The 16,644-nt window shown below is 55.5% G+C and overlaps 1 protein-coding gene across 1 annotated transcript in view; it reads left to right on the forward strand.

Annotated features, from left to right (window-relative positions):
• Nucleotides 1-3,138: 3,138 nt before the first annotated feature.
• The window catches only part of LOC144489756 (serine/threonine-protein kinase 36-like), a gene marked incomplete at its 5' end in the record, with an annotated part of 47,823 nt that continues 34,317 nt past the window's right edge, over nucleotides 3,139-16,644 (forward strand). Inside the window, 7 exons of the mRNA XM_078207607.1 lie at nucleotides 3,139-3,282; nucleotides 4,383-4,562; nucleotides 4,671-4,768; nucleotides 7,933-8,038; nucleotides 11,786-11,936; nucleotides 13,796-13,914; nucleotides 15,722-15,829. Coding sequence (XP_078063733.1) covers nucleotides 3,139-3,282; nucleotides 4,383-4,562; nucleotides 4,671-4,768; nucleotides 7,933-8,038; nucleotides 11,786-11,936; nucleotides 13,796-13,914; nucleotides 15,722-15,829 — 906 coding nt within the window. The remainder of the gene's footprint in view (nucleotides 3,283-4,382; nucleotides 4,563-4,670; nucleotides 4,769-7,932; nucleotides 8,039-11,785; nucleotides 11,937-13,795; nucleotides 13,915-15,721; nucleotides 15,830-16,644) is intronic.

The raw sequence follows: 16,644 nt of genomic DNA on the forward strand, positions 1-16,644 counted from the left end.
CATCAAACACTCCCAGGCCAGGTACAGCACGGGGTTAGATACAGAGTAAAGCTCCCTCTACACTGTCCCCATCAAACACTCCCAGGACAGGTACAGCACGGGGTTAGATACAGAGTAAAGCTCCCTCTACACTGTCCCCATCAAACACTCCCAGGACAGGTACAGCACGGGGTTAGATACAGAGTAAAGCTCCCTCTACACTGTCCCCATCAAACACTCCCACGACAGGTACAGCACGGGGTGAGATACAGAGTAAAGCTTCCTCTACACTGTCCCCTTCAAACACTCCCAGGACAGGGACAGCACGGGGTTAGATACAGAGTAAAGCTCCCTTTACACTGTCCCCATCAAACACTCCCAGGACAGGTACAGCACAGGGTTAGATACAGAGTAAAGCTCCCTCTACACTGTCCCCCATCAAACACTCCCAGGACAGGTACAGCACGGGGTTAGATACAGAGTAAAGCTCCCTCAACACTGTCCCCATCAAACACTCCCACGACAGGTACAGCACGGGGTGAGATACAGAGTAAAGCTTCCTCTACACTGTCCCCTTCAAACACTCCCAGGACAGGGACAGCACGGGGTTAGATACAGAGTAAAGCTCCCTTTACACTGTCCCCATCAAACACTCCCAGGACAGGTACAGCACAGGGTTAGATACAGAGTAAAGCTCCCTCTACACTGTCCCCCATCAAACACTCCCAGGACAGGTACAGCACGGGGTTAGATACAGAGTAAAGCTCCCTCAACACTGTCCCCCATCAAACACTCCCAGGACAGGTACAGCACGGGGTTAGATACAGAGTAAAGCTCCCTCTACACTGTTCCCATCAAACACTCCCAGGACAGGTACAGCACGGCGTTAGATACAGAGTAAAGCTCCCTCTACACTGTCCCCCATCAAACACTCCCAGGACAGGTACAGCACGGGGTTAGATACAGAGTAAAGCTCCCTCTACACTGTCCCCCATCAAACACTCCCAGGACAGGTACAGCACGGGGTTAGGTACAGCACGGGGTTAGATACAGAGTAAAGCTCCCTCTACACTGTCCCCCATCAAACACTCCCAGGACAGGTACAGCACGGGGTTAGATACAGAGTAAAGCTCCCTCTACACTGTCCCCATCAAACACTCCCAGGACTTTAGGATAGTGATGGAAAAGGATGAGTGGTGTCCCAAGGGTAAGGTGTTGGATTGGGGGAAGGCTAACATTAGTGGGATCAGGCAGAAATTGGCAGCTGTTGATTGGGAGAGGCTGTTTGACGGTATATCCACATCTGGTATGTGGCAGTCTTTTAAGGAACGGTTGTTAGGGCTACAGGACAAGCATGTGCCTGTAAAAAAGAAGGATAGGAAGGGTAGGATTAGAGAACCGTGGATAACCAGGGAAATTGAGGGACTGGTCAAAAAGAAAAGAGAGGCGTATGTGAGGTCCAAGCAGCTAAAAACGGAGGGAGCTCTGGAGGAGTACAAAGAAAGTAGGAAAGTACTCAAACGGGGAATTAGAAGAGCAAAAAGGGGTCACGAAATGTTCTTGGCAGACAGGATTAAGGAGAATCCCAAGGCATTTTATTCATACGTTAGGAACAAAAGGGTTGTTAGGGAAAAAATCGGACCTCTCAGGGACAAAAGTGGGGAATTATGCTTGGAGCCCAAAGAAGTAGGGGAGATCCTAAATGAATACTTTGCGTCGGTATTCACAGAGGAGAGGGATGTGTTGACTGGGAGTGTCTCTGAGGGGAGTGTTGAACCGTTGGAGAAAATCTCCATTACAAAGGAGGAAGTGTTAGGTTTGTTAGAGAATATAAAGACTGACAAATCCCCAGGGCCTGATGGAATCTATCCAAGGCTGCTCAGGGAGACGAGAGGTGAAATCGTTGGGCCTCTGACGCAAATCTTTGTCTCGTCACTGGACGCAGGTGAGGTCCCAGAGGATTGGAGGATAGCCAATGTGGTCCCGTTATTTAAGAAGGGTAGGAAGGATAACCCGGGCAATTATAGGCCGGTGAGCTTGACGTCCGTGGTGGGGAAGTTGTTGGAGAAGATTCTTAGAGATAGGATGTATGCGCATTTAGAAAGGAATAAACTCATTAACGATAGTCAGCATGGTTTTGTGAGAGGGAGGTCATGCCTCACTAACCTGGTGGTGTTTTTTGAAGAAGTGACCAAGATGGTTGACGAAGGAAGGGCCGTGGATGTTGTCTATGTGGACTTTAGTAAAGCGTTTGACAAAGTCCCTCATGGTAGGCTAGTGAAAAAGGTTGGATCTCATGGGATAAAGGGGGAGGTGGCTAGATGGGTGGAGAACTGGCTTGGTCATAGAAAGAAGTTTAACAACACCAGGTTAAAGTCCAACAGGTTTATTTGGTAGCAAAAGCCACACAAGCTTTCGAAGCTCTAAGCCCCTTCTTCAGGTGAGATAGGATGCATTAGGGTTAGGGTTAGATACAGAGTAAAGCTCCCTCTGCACTGTCCCCATCAAACACTCCCAGGACAGGTACAGCACGGGGTTAGATACAGAGTAAAGCTCCCTCTACACTGTCCCCCATCAAACACTCCCAGGACAGGTACAGCACGGGGTTAGATACAGAGTAAAGCTCCCTCTACACTGTCCCCCATCAAACACTCCCAGGACAGGTACAGCACGGGGTTAGATACAGAGTAAAGCTCCCTCTACACTGTCCCCCATCAAACACTCCCAGGACAGGTACAGCATGGGGTTAGATACAGAGTAAAGCTCCCTCTACACTGTCCCCCATCAAACACTCCCAGGACAGGTACAGCACGGGGTTAGATACAGAGTAAAGCTCCCTCTACACTGTCCCTATCAAACACTCCCAGGACAGGTACAGCACGGGGTTAGATACAGAGTAAAGCTCTCTCTACACTGTCCCCCATCAAACACTCCCAGGACAGGTACAGCCCTGATTCCTGGGGTCATTCAATCCTTTCAGCTTGTTTCCTCTATAAAGAAGATAGTTGACCAAGTCCTCACTCATTAAAAGGGGTCCCTGATGGGGAGACTCTCTTATTGGGAAGTACGTTGATTGAACATGGAGCCAGTATTCCCGTATCTATCAGTTTGTACATTGTGGAACTGGAGTGTAATCTTGTCTCTGCTCTTTGACTGTAGGAGGTGGACAGTGATGAGGAATGGGAACAGCTCATAGAAGCTACAGACCCTTCAGCCCTCCAGCTAAGCACCCCGTTGACCCTCCTTCGAGATCAAGCTTTCCACGAGCGAGTGTGTGCCAGATTGGGGGACTCCAGCACACAGGTACTGATACCCCCGGGAACTCCACAGGGGGAACTGTGTGGTCTAACCGGACCAGAACTGTACACAGTGCTCCGAGTGTGGTCTAACCGGACCAGAACTGTACACGGTGCTCCGAGTGTGGTCTAACCGGACCAGAACTGTACACGGTGCTCCGAGTGTGGTCTAACCGGACCAGAACTGTACACGGTGCTCCGAGTGTGGTCTAACCGGACCAGAACTGTACACGGTGCTCCGAGTGTGGTCTAACCGGACCAGAACTGTACACGGTGCTCCGAGTGTGGTCTAACCCGACCAGAACTGTACACGGTGCTCCAAGTGTGGTCTAACCGGACCAGAACTGTACACAGTGCTCCGGGTGTGGTCTAACCGGACCAGAACTGTACACGGTGCTCCCAGTGTGGTCTAACCGGACCAGAACTGTACACGGTGCTCCGAGTGTGGTCTAACCGGACCAGAACTGTACACGGTGCTCCGAGTGTGGTCTAACCGGACCAGAACTGTACACGGTGCTCCGAGTGTGGTCTAACCGGACCAGAACTGTACACGGTGCTCCGAGTGTGGTCTAACCGGACCAGAACTGTACACGGTGCTCCCAGTGTGGTCTAACCGGACCAGAACTGTACACGGTGCTCCGAGTGTGGTCTAACCGGACCAGAACTGTACACGGTGCTCCGAGTGTGGTCTAACCGGACCAGAACTGTACACAGTGCTCCGAGTGTGGTCTAACCGGACCAGAACTGTACACAGTGCTCCGAGTGTGGTCTAACCGGACCAGAACTGTACACAGAGCTCCGAGTGTGGTCTAACCGGACCAGAACTGTACACGGTGCTCCGAGTGTGGTCTAACCGGACCAGAACTGTACACGGCGCTCCGAGTGTGGTCTAACCGGACCAGAACTGTACACGGTGCTCCGAGTGTGGTCTAACCGGACCAGAACTGTACACGGTGCTCCGAGTGTGGTCTAACCGGACCAGAACTGTACACGGTGCTCCGAGTGTGGTCTAACTGGACCAGAACTGTACACGGTGCTCCGAGTGTGGTCTAACCGGACTAAGATGGACTGGGTCAAGCTGACATCTGTGATTCTCCCTGTCTGCAGGTGCTGGAAGGAATGTTGGAAGGCGCATCCAGGTTGCGTCCGGCACTGAGGGTCATCGGGAACCTGCTGGCCACTCGCTGTGACTGGGATCTACTCCAGGCTCTCTGCGAGCGGCTGGAGCTGCCTGAGTTCCTCTTGAACCTCATCGGGCAGATGCTGCACAGCCAGGGAATCAGGCAGGTAGGACAGCGTCCATCGGGCCCCGTCCCAGCCTGGGTGCTTTGTCAGGGTAGTCCACGCCTTCTCTCTCACTCACCCTGCTTTCTCTCTGTCTCTCTGACCCTGCAGCAGCCCTGGTGCGTCACCGTTCTCTCGGATCTTCTGGCAGTCCTCGCTGCCTACTTCTCCTGCAGTTTCAACGTCGAGCCTTCAGGAGGCGGTAGCGGGTAAGAGGAGGGCTGGAAAATCTAAGCGGGTCTGGCAGCATGTGTGACGGAGAGAAAGGAGCTGACGTTTCAAATCCAGGCGACACTTTGTCAAAACTAAAAGGCAGAGAAAGTGGGAGATACTTATCCCGCAGGGGGAGGGAATGAAGGATGAGTCACAGCCACAGAGACAAGGGGAAAGGCTGCTAATGGCAGCCCAGAGAGAGAATAGAATTGGAGTGGCACAGTGGATTAGCACTGCTGCCTCACAGCTCTAGGGACCTGGGTTCGATTCCCGGCTCAGGTCACTGTCAGTGTGGAGTCTGCACGTTCTCCCCGTGTCTGCGTGGGTTTCCTCCGGGTGCTCCGGTTTCCTCTCACAGTCCAAAGATGTGTAGGTCAGGTGGATTGGCCATGCTAAATTGTCCCTTAGTGTCCAAAGATGTGCAGGTTAGGGTGGATTGGCCATGCTAAATTGCCCCTTAGTGTCCAAAGATGTGCAGGTTAGGTGAACTGGCCATGCTAAATTGTCCCTTAGTGTCCAAAGATGTGTAGGTTAGGTGGCTTGGCCATGCTAAATTGTCCCCTAGTGTCCAAAGATGTGTAGGTTAGGGGGATTGGCCATGCTAAATTGTCCCCTAGTGTCCAAAGATGTGTAGGTTAGGTGGATTGGCCATGCTAAATTGTCCCCTAGTGTCCAAAGATGTGTAGGTTAGGGTGAATTGGCCGTGCTAAATTGCCCCTTCGTGTCCAAAGATGTGCAGGTTAGGTGGATTGGCCATGCTAAATTGTCTTAGTGTCCAAAGATGTGTAGGTTAGGGTGGATTGGCCATGCTAAATTGTTCCCTAGTGTCCAAAGATGTGCGCGTTAGGGGGATTGGCCATGCTAAATTGTCCCCTCGTGTCCAAAGATGTGTAGGTTAGGGGGATTGGCCATGCTAAATTGTCCTCTAGTGTCCAAAGATGTGCAGGATAGGGGGATTGGCCATGCTAAATTGTCCCTTAGTGTCCAAAGATGTGTAGGTTAGGGGGAGTGGCCATGCTAAATTGTCCCTTAGTGTCCAAAGATGTGCAGGTTAGGGTGGATTGGCCATGCTAAATTGTCCCTTAGTGTCCAAAGATGTGCGGTTTAGGTGGATTGGCCATGCTAAATTGTCCCTTAGTGTCCAAAGATGTGCGGTTTAGGTGGATTGGCCATGCTAAATTGTCCCTTAGTGTCCAAAGATGTGCAGGTTAGGTGGATTGGCCATGCTAAATTGTCCCTTAGTGTCCAAAGATGTGCGGTTTAGGTGGATTGGCCATGCTAAATTGTCCCTTAGTGTCCAAAGATGTGCAGGTTAGGTGGATTGGCCATGCTAAATTGTCCCTTAGTGTCCAAAGATGTGTAGGTTAGGTGGATTGGCCATGGTAAATTGTCCCTTAGTGTCAGAGCAACTAGCTAGGGTAAATGCATGCGATTATGGGGATAAGGCCTGGGTGGGATTGTGGTCGGTCCAGACTCGATGGGCCAAATGGCCTGCTTCTGTACTATAGGATTCTATGACCTCACTCATCATTAACCCCTAGTGAGTAGTGTGATTCACTGATTCTCCCCCCCCCGCGCCCCTCCCCTCCCCTCCCCTCCCCTCCCCTCCCCTTTCCCGCTGTGTTTTTGCCATGTATTCATTCCCCGGATGGAGGTGCCAGTGGTGACCCCAGAATGCCCTCCCCATCCTGAATTGAGAAGGAGGTGGTGGGTGAGCCACCATCTTGAACCCGCTGCCCTCCCCGTGTGTGGTGTAGGTACACCCACAGCGTATATCCGCAGTAACTTCATTGCAGTATTAATGTAAATCTGCTTGTGACACGAATAAATAAACCAACCAAAAACTAAACAGCGCTGTTAGGGAGGGAGTTCCAGGATTTTGACCCCAGTGAAGGAACAGCCGATATATTTCCAAGTCGGGATGGTGTGTGGGGGGCTCGGAGGGGAGAACTTGCAGGCGGTGGGTGTTCCCCATGCGTCTGCTGCCCCCGCCCTTGTCCTTCTCGGTGGGGCGGGTTTGGATGGTGCTGTGGAAGGAGCCTCGGCGAGTTGCTGCGGGACATCCACTAGTTGGTGCACACAGCTGCCGCTGTGCGTGGGTGGTGGAGGGAGTGAGTGACGAAGGTGGGGGGTTAGCGTGTCGATCGAGCGGGGGGGAGGGGGGGCTGCTTTGTCCCGGATGGTGTCGAGCTTCCCCAGTGTTGTTGGGAGCCGCACCCATCCAGGCGAGTGGAGATTATCCCCTCACACTCCTGACTTGTGTCCTTGTCGATCGTGGGACAGACTTTGGGACGGGGGGGAGTCAGGAGGTGAGTTACTCTCCGCAGGATTCCCAGCCTCTGACCTGCTCTGGGAGCCACAGGATTTACCTGGCTGGGTCCCGGTTCAGTTTCTGGTCAGTGGGCACCCCCAGGATGTTGTTAGTGGTGGGAGGGGGATTCAGCGATGGAAATACCATTGAACGTCAAGGGGGGGAGATGGTTAGATTCTCTCTCATTGGAGACGGGCATTGCCCGGTACTTGTGTGGGTGGCACCAATGTTACTTGTCAGCCCGAGCCTGGATATTATCCACATCTTGTGACATATTCCTTTGGCACTTGTGTGTGGTGTGAAGATTATTTGCCACTGATCAGGCAGAGTTTGAATGTTGTGGTGGATGCGGAGTATATGGACTTCCAGATGGCATTTGGAAAAGTGGCACACGGGAGGCTTTTAAGAAAGATACAATGTAATGGAATTAAGGGGAAAGTGGGGTGGATTCTCTCTGGTTGGAGACGGGCATTGCCCGGTACTTGTGTGGGTGGCACCAATGTTACTTGTCAGCCCGAGCCTGGATATTATCCAGGTCTCGCTGCGTTTGGACACGGGACTGCGTCAGTATCTGAGGAGTCACTGAACATTCTGCAGTCATCAGCAAACATCCCCATCTTCAGACTTGCTGATGTGCCACTGGGACAGGGCCTGGATGGGCTGAATGGCCTTCTGCTGCCTGCTCCCTTTTATGTGAAGCTGCCGTTCTCCCTCCCGCCCGCCCCATTCCCACACCCTCACCACCTGCACCCGAGCTCACTCTCCCTCTGGGCGGGGTCCTCCCACATCTCCCCAGGTCCCCGACACACCGATCCTGCACTAATCCCCAGCCTGTGCCATTTCCCCCAGCTCCCAGGCCTTCAAAGAGTCAGCAAGCCGGTTCCTCAAACTCCTGGAGCAGCTGCTGTCCCAGGCAACGGACAATGAAGTGGGATTGAAGGAACAAAGCCTCAAGGTAAGGAACTGGATGGGATGTTAGATACACTGTCCTTTCCCCCTCTGGGACCGGGTGTCACAGCGCGTTAGATACACTGTCCTTTCCCCCTCTGGGACCGGGTGTCACAGTGCGTTAGATACACTGTCCTTTCCCCCTCTGGGACCGGGTGTCACAGTGCGTTAGATACACTGTCCTTTCCCCCCTCTGGGACCGGGTGTCACAGTGCGTTAGACACACTGTCCTTTCCCCCTCTGGGACCGGGTGTCACAGTGCGTTAGATACACTGTCCTTTCCCCCTCTGGGACCGGGTGTCACAGTGCGTTAGATACACTGTCCTTTCCCCCTCTGGGACCGGGTGTCACAGTGTGTTAGATACACTGTCCTTTCCCCCTCTGGGACCGGGTGTCACAGTGCGTTAGATACACTGTCCTTTCCCCCGCTCTGGAACCGGGTGTCACAGTGCGTTGGATACACTGTCCTTTCCCCCTCTGGGACCGGGTGTCACAGTGCGTTAGATACACTGTCCTTTCCCCCTCTGGGACCGGGTGTTACAGTGTGTTAGATACACTGTCTTTTCCCCCCTCTGGGACCGGGTGTCACAGTGCGTTAGATACACTGTCCTTTCCCCCCTCTGGGACCGGGTGTCACAGTGCGTTAGATACACTGTCCTTTCCCCCTCTGGGACCGGGTGTCACAGTGCGTTAGATACACTGTCCTTTCCCCCTCTGGGACCGGGTGTCACAGTGCGTTAGATACACTGTCCTTTCCCCCCTCTGGGACCGGGTGTCACAGTGCGTTAGATACACTGTCCTTTCCCCCCTCTGGGACCGGGTGTCACAGTGCGTTAGATACACTGTCCTTTCCCCCTCTGGGACCGGGTGTCACAGTGCGTTAGATACACTGTCCTTTCCCCCTCTGGGACCGGGTGTCACAGTGCGTTAGATACACTGTCCTTTCCCCCTCTGGGACCGGGTGTCACAGTGCGTTAGATACACTGTCCTTTCCCCCTCTGGGACCGGGTGTCACAGTGCGTTAGATACACTGTCCTTTCCCCCTCTGGGACTGGGTGTCACAGTGCGTTAGATACACTGTCCTTTCCCCCTCTGGGACCGGGTGTCACAGTGCGTTAGATACACTGTCCTTTCCCCCTCTGGGACCGGGTGTCACAGTGCGTTAGATACACTGTCCTTTCCCCCTCTGGGACCGGGTGTCACAGTGCGTTAGATAGACTGTCCTTTCCCCCTCTGGGACCGGGTGTCACAGTGCGTTAGATACACTGTCCTTTCCCCCTCTGGGACCGGGTGTCACAGTGCATTAGATACACTGTCCTTTCCCCCTCTGGGACCGGGTGTCACAGTGCGTTAGATAGACTGTCCTTTCCCCCTCTGGGACCGGGTGTCACAGTGCGTTAGATACACTGTCCTTCCCCCTCTGGGACCGGGTGTCACACTGCGTTAGATACACTGTCCTTCCCCCCTCTGGGACCGGGTGTCACAGTGCGTTAGATACACTGTCCTTTCCCCCTCTGGGACCGGGTGTCACAGTGCGTTAGATACACTGTCCTTTCCCCCGCTCTGGGACCGGGTGTCACAGTGCGTTAGATACACTGTCCTTTCCCCCTCTGGGACCGGGTGTCACAGTGTGTTAGATACACTATCCTTTCCCCCTCTGGGACCGGGTGTCACAGTGCGTTAGATACACTGTCCTTTCCCCCGCTCTGGAACCGGGTGTCACAGTGCGTTGGATACACTGTCCTTTCCCCCTCTGGGACCGGGTGTCACAGTGCATTAGATACACTGTCCTTTCCCCCTCTGGGACCGGGTGTTACAGTGTGTTAGATACACTGTCTTTTCCCCCCTCTGGGACCGGGTGTCACAGTGCGTTAGATACACTGTCCTTTCCCCCCTCTGGGACCGGGTGTCACAGTGCGTTAGATACACTGTCCTTTCCCCCTCTGGGATCGGGTGTCACAGTGAGTTAGATACACTGTCCTTTCCCCCTCTGGGACCGGGTGTCACAGTGCGTTAGATACACTGTCCTTTCCCCCCTCTGGGACCGGGTGTCACAGTGCGTTAGATACACTGTCCTTTCCCCCTCTGGGACCGGGTGTCACAGTGCGTTAGATACACTGTCCTTTCCCCCTCTGGGACCGGGTGTCACAGTGCGTTAGATACACTGTCCTTTCCCCCTCTGGGACCGGGTGTCACAGTGCGTTAGATACACTGTCCTTTCCCCCCTCTGGGACCGGGTGTCACAGTGCGTTAGATACACTGTCCTTTCCCCCCTCTGGGACCGGGTGTCACAGTGCGTTAGATACACTGTCCTTTCCCCCTCTGGGACCGGGTGTCACAGTGCGTTAGATACACTGTCCTTTCCCCCCGCTCTGGGACCGGGTGTCACAGTGTGTTAGATACACTGTCCCTTCCCCCTCTGGGACCGGGTGTCACAGTGCGTTAGATACACTGTCCTTTCCCCCTCTGGGACCGGGTGTCACAGTGCGTTAGATACACTGTCCTTTCCCCCTCTGGGACCGGGTGTCACAGTGCGTTAGATACAGTGTCCTTTCCTCCTCTGGGACCGGGTGTTACAGTGCGTTAGATACACTGTCCTTTCCCCCTCTGGGACCGGGTGTCACAGTGCGTTAGATACACTGTCCTTTCCCCCTCTGGGACCGGGTGTCACAGTGCGTTAGATACACTGTCCTTTTCCCCTCTGGGACCGGGTGTCACAGTGCGTTAGATACAGTGTCCTTTCCCCCTCTGGGACCCGGTGTCACAGTGCGTTAGATACACTGTCCTTTCCCCCTCTGGGACCGGGTGTCACAGTGCGTTAGATACACTGTCCTTTCCCCCCTTTGGGACCGGGTGTCACAGTGCGTTAGATACACTGTCCTTTCCCCCTCTGGGACCGGGTGTCACAGTGCGTTAGATACACTGTCTTTCCCCCCTCTGGGACCGGGTGTCACAGTGCGTTGGATACACTGTCCTTTCCCCCTCTCTGGGACCGGGTGTCACAGTGCGTTAGATACACTGTCCTTTCCCCCGCTCTGGGACCGGGTGTCACAGTGCGTTAGATACACTGTCCTTTCCCCCTCTGGGACCGGGTGTCACAGTGCGTTAGATACACTGTCCTTTCCCCCTCTGGGACCGGGTGTCACGGTGCGTTAGATACACTGTCCTTTCCCCCCTCTGGGACCGGGTGTCACAGTGCGTTAGATACACTGTCCTTTCCCCCTCTGGGACCGGGTGTTACAGTGCGTTAGATACACTGTCCTTTCCCCCCTCTGGGACCGGGTGTCACAGTGCGTTAGACACACTGTCCTTTCCCCCTCTGGGACCGGGTGTCACAGTGCGTTAGATACACTGTCCTTTCCCCCGCTCTGGGACCGGGTGTCACAGTGCGTTAGATACACTGTCCTTTCCCCCTCTGGGACCGGGTGTCACAGTGCGTTAGATACACTGTCCTTTCCCCCTCTGGGACCGGGTGTCACGGTGCGTTAGATACACTGTCCTTTCCCCCCTCTGGGACCGGGTGTCACAGTGCGTTAGATACACTGTCCTTTCCCCCTCTGGGACCGGGTGTTACAGTGCGTTAGATACACTGTCCTTTCCCCCCTCTGGGACCGGGTGTCACAGTGCGTTAGACACACTGTCCTTTCCCCCTCTGGGACCGGGTGTCACAGTGCGTTAGATACACTGTCCTTTCCCCCTCTTTTTCTTGTTGATATGTTGATGTGGAGTTTAATAGTTCTGTACTGTTCCCCAGTGCCTCATCTTTATCTGTGAGACGATGGATCAAAGTTCTCCCAGTGTGTCCACCTCATTCTACAGCCACCTGCTGACTACCCACAGGCCAGTCCTGGCTGCCATCCTCCGTGGGACCCACAGCGACCCTCCAGGTGTGCAGAGGGTAGAAGGTAACAGTTCACAGAGCAGGTACCCTTCTCCCCATAACTCACAATCCCTCCCCTCCCGTCTCCCTCACTCCCCCGCCCTCTCCCCGTCTCCCTCGCTCCCCCGCCCTCTCCCCGTCTCCCTCGCTCCCCCGCCCTCTCCCCGTCTCCCTCACTCCCCCGCCCTCTCCCCGTCTCCCTCACTCCCCCACCCTCTCCCCGTCTCCCTCACTCCCCCACCCTCTCCCTCACTCCCCCACCCTCTCCCTCACTCCCCCACCCTCTCCCCGTCTCCCTCGCTCCCCCGCCCTCTCCCCGTCTCCCTCGCTCCCCCGCCCTCTCCCCGTCTCCCTCACTCCCCCACCCTCTCCCTCACTCCCCCACCCTCTCCCCGTCTCCCTCGCTCCCCCACCCTCTCCCCGTCTCCCTCGCTCCCCCGCCCTCTCCCCGTCTCCCTCGCTCCCCCGCCCTCTCCCCGTCTCCCTCACTCCCCCACCCTCTCCCTCACTCCCCCACCCCCTCCCCGTCTCCCTGGCTCCCCCACCCTCTCCCCGTCTCCCTCACTCCCCCACTCTTCCCCGTCTCCCTCACTCTCCCCGTCTCCCTCACTCCCCCCACCCTCTCCCCGTCTCCCTCACTCCCCCACCCTCTCCCCATCTCCCTCACTCCCCCACCCTCTCCCCATCTGCCTCACTCCCCCACCCTCTCCCCGTCTCCCTCACTCCCTCCTCCCTCTCCCCGTCTCCCTCGCTCCCCCGCCCTCTCCCCGTCTCCCTCACTCCCCCACCCTCTCCCTCACTCCCCCACCCTCTCCCCGTCTCCCTCGCTCCCCCACCCTCTCCCCGTCTCCCTCGCTCCCCCGCCCTCTCCCCGTCTCCCTCGCTCCCCCGCCCTCTCCCCGTCTCCCTCACTCCCCCACCCTCTCCCTCACTCCCCCACCCCCTCCCCGTCTCCCTGGCTCCCCCACCCTCTCCCCGTCTCCCTCACTCCCCCACTCTTCCCCGTCTCCCTCACTCTCCCCGTCTCCCTCACTCCCCCCACCCTCTCCCCGTCTCCCTCACTCCCCCACCCTCTCCCCATCTCCCTCACTCCCCCACCCTCTCCCCATCTGCCTCACTCCCCCACCCTCTCCCCGTCTCCCTCACTCCCTCCTCCCTCTCCCCGTCTCCCTCGCTGCCCCGCCCTCTCCCCGTCTCCCTCACTCCCCCACCCTCTCCCCGTCTCCCTCGCTCCCCCACCCTCTCCCCGTCTCCCTCGCTCCCCCACCCTCTCCCCGTCTCCCTCACTCCCCCACCCTCTCCCCGTCTCCCTCACTCCCCCACCCTCTCCCCGTCTCCCTCACTCCCCCACCCCCTCCCCGTCTCCCTGGCTCCCCCACCCTCTCCCCGTCTCCCTCACTCCCCCACTCTTCCCCGTCTCCCTCACTCTCCCCGTCTCCCTCACTCCCCCCACCCTCTCCCCGTCTCCCTCACTCCCCCACCCTCTCCCCATCTCCCTCACTCCCCCACCCTCTCCCCATCTGCCTCACTCCCCCACCCTCTCCCCGTCTCCCTCACTCCCTCCTCCCTCTCCCCGTCTCCCTCGCTCCCCCACCCTCTCCCCGTCTCCCTCACTCCTCCACCCTCTCCCCGTCTCCCTCACTCCCCCACCCTCTCCCTCACTCCCCCCGCCCTCTCCCCGTCTCCCTCACTTCCCCGCTCTCGCCCTGTATGAATGGGTCTTGGAACCGTGCACTGTGGGGCCTGTGTTCTCCCCGTGCCTACGTTGTCAGCCCAGACATGGGCCTGTTGTGCCAGCGCAGTGCCCGTACGCCCATCTGGCCTCTGGCGGTGGTGGGATCCCCCCCCCACGATCTAACAAGCCTCTCCCCTTCCTCCCCGTAGGGCCAGCGAGCGACAGGTCGTCCCCGCGGGAGCGGGTGTCGGGAACACACGCAGCCGCTCTGGCCGCCATCTGCACCGTCTCGCCGGGAGCGACAGGCTGCCGTCACGTCAAGTACCAGGTCGGGGAGAGGGCTGTACGCTTTGGGGTGGGAGATGGAGCTGGGCAGAGCTGGAGGGAGGGGGTTGTCAGTGGGGTGGGTGTTCCCAATGGTGGGGGGAGTCCAGAACCAGGGGGGTCACAGTCTGAGGATTGGGGGGGAGACCATTTAGGACGGGAGGTGAGGAGATATTCCTTCACCCGGTGAGCCTGTGGAACTCATTCCCACAGGAAGGAGTTGATGCCAAAACACTGACTGTATTGGAGAGGCGGCTGGATGGAGCGCTCGGGGCGAACGGGGTCAAAGGTTCTTAGAGACAGGATGTATGTGCATTTAGAACGGAACAATCTCATTAGTGACAGACAGCATGGTTTTGTAAGAGGGAGGTCGTGCCTTACAAATTTGGTGTAGTTTTTTGAGGAAGTGACAAAAACGGTTGATGAAGGAAGGGCCGTGGATGTCGTCTATATGGATTTCAGTAAGGCATTTGACAAAGTCCCACATGGCAGGTTGGTTAAGAAGGTTAAGGCTCATGGGATACAAGGAGAAGTGGCTAGATGGGTGGAGAACTGGCTTGGCCATAGGAGACAGAGGGTAGTGGTCGAAGGGTCTTTTTCCGGCTGGAGGTCTGTGACCAGTGGTGTTCCGCAGGGCTCTGTACTGGGACCTCTGCTATTTGTGATATATATAAATGATTTGGAAGAAGGTGTAACTGGTGTAATCAGCAAGTTTGCGGATGACACGAAGATGGCTGGAATTGCGGATAGCGAAGAGCATTGTCGGGCAATACAGCAGGATATAGATAGGCTGGAAAATTGGGCGGAGAGGTGGCAGATGGAGTTTAATTCGGATAAATGCGAAGTGATGCATTTTGGAAGAAATAATGTAGGGAGGAGTTATACAATAAATGGCAGAGTCATCAGGAGTATAGAAACACAGAGGGACCTGGGTGTGCAAGTCCACAAATCCTTGAAGGTGGCAACACTGGTGGAGAAGGTGGTGAAGAAGGCATATGGTATGCTTGCCTTTATAGGACGGGGTATAGAGTATAAAAGCTGGAGTCTGATGATGCAGCTGTATAGAACGCTGGTTAGGCCACATTTGGAGTACTGCGTCCAGTTCTGGTCGCCGCACTACCAGAAGGACGTGGAGGCATTGGAGAGAGTGCAGAGAAGGTTTACCAGGATGTTGCCTGGTATGGAGGGTCTTAGCTATGAGGAGAGATTGGGTAGACTGGGGTTGTTCTCCCTGGAAAGACGGAGAATGAGGGGAGATCTATTAGAGGTGTACAAGATTATGAAGGGGATAGATAGGGTGAACAGTGGGAAGCTTTTTCCCAGGTCGGAGGTGACGATCACGAGGGGTCACGGGCTCAAGGTGAGAGGGGCGAAGTATAACTCAGACATCAGAGGGATGTTTTTTACACAGAGGGTGGTGGGGGCCTGGAATGCGCTGCCAAGTAGGGTGGTGGAGGCAGGCACGCTGACATCGTTTAAGACTTACCTGGATAGTCACATGAGCAGCCTGGGAATGGAGGGATACAAACGATTGGTCTAGTTGGACCAAGGAGCGGCACAGGCTTGGAGGGCCGAAGGGCAGCTCATAGAATATATTCGAGGCTGAGTTAGAGAGATTTCAGATCGGGGGGGGAGGTTACGGGGAGAGGAAGCGGAGTCAAGGCTGCGATCTGATCAGACAGCATCTTACCGAGTGGGACAGCAGGGCTCAAAGGGCTGAGTGGCCTACTCCTGCTCCGATAATCGCACGATTCTTCCTTCAGTGGAATATCCACGTTATAAACACGGGTTGTTGTATTTTCTCGACGCAGATAGCTCAGGCCATCAGTGACAACCTCTTCACAACTGAGAACACGTCAAAAAGGACAAGGTTCATCAAGGGATTGCAACAGCTCGCTCTGTCTCTCAACACACTGAAGGTAAATAGCAGGATCGCCACTCAGTGTACAGGTATCCCCCTGAGAGAGAGAGAGAGGGGACTGAGAGACACCAGTCAGTGTACAGATATCTCCCTGAGAGAGAGAGGGGACTGAGAGACACCAGTCAGTGTACAGATATCTCCCTGAGACAGAGAGAGAGGACTGAGAGACACCAGTCAGTGTACAGATATCTCCCTGAGAGAGAGAGGGGACTGAGAGACACCAGTCAGTGTACAGATATCTCCCTGAGAGAGAGAGAGAGGACTGAGAGACACCAGTCAGTGTACAGATATCTCCCTGAGAGAGAGAGGACTGAGAGACACCAGTCAGTGTACAGATATCTCCCTGAGAGAGAGAGAGAGGACTGAGACACACCAGTCAGTGTACAGATATCTCCCTGAGAGAGAGAGGGGACTGAGAGACACCAGTCAGTGTACAGATATCTCCCTGAGAGAGAGAGAGGGGACTGAGAGACACCAGTCAGTGTACAGATATCTCCCTGAGAGAGAGAGGGGACTGAGAGACACCAGTCAGTGTACAGATATCTCCCTGAGAGAGAGAGAGGGGACTGAGAGACACCAGTCAGTGTACAGATATCTCCCTGAGAGAGAGAGGGGACTGAGAGACACCAGTCAGTGTACAGATATCTCCCTGAGAGAGAGAGAGGGGACTGAGAGACACCAGTCAGTGTACAGATATCTCCCTGAGAGAGAGAGAGAGAGAGGGGACTGAGAGACACCAGTCAGTGTACAGATATCTCCCTGAGAGAGAGAGAGGGGACTGAGAGACACCAGTCAGTGTACAGATATCTCCCT

This window comes from Mustelus asterias, unplaced genomic scaffold, assembly GCF_964213995.1.
Source record: "Mustelus asterias unplaced genomic scaffold, sMusAst1.hap1.1 HAP1_SCAFFOLD_2503, whole genome shotgun sequence".
Taxonomy (NCBI): Eukaryota; Metazoa; Chordata; class Chondrichthyes; order Carcharhiniformes; family Triakidae; genus Mustelus; species Mustelus asterias.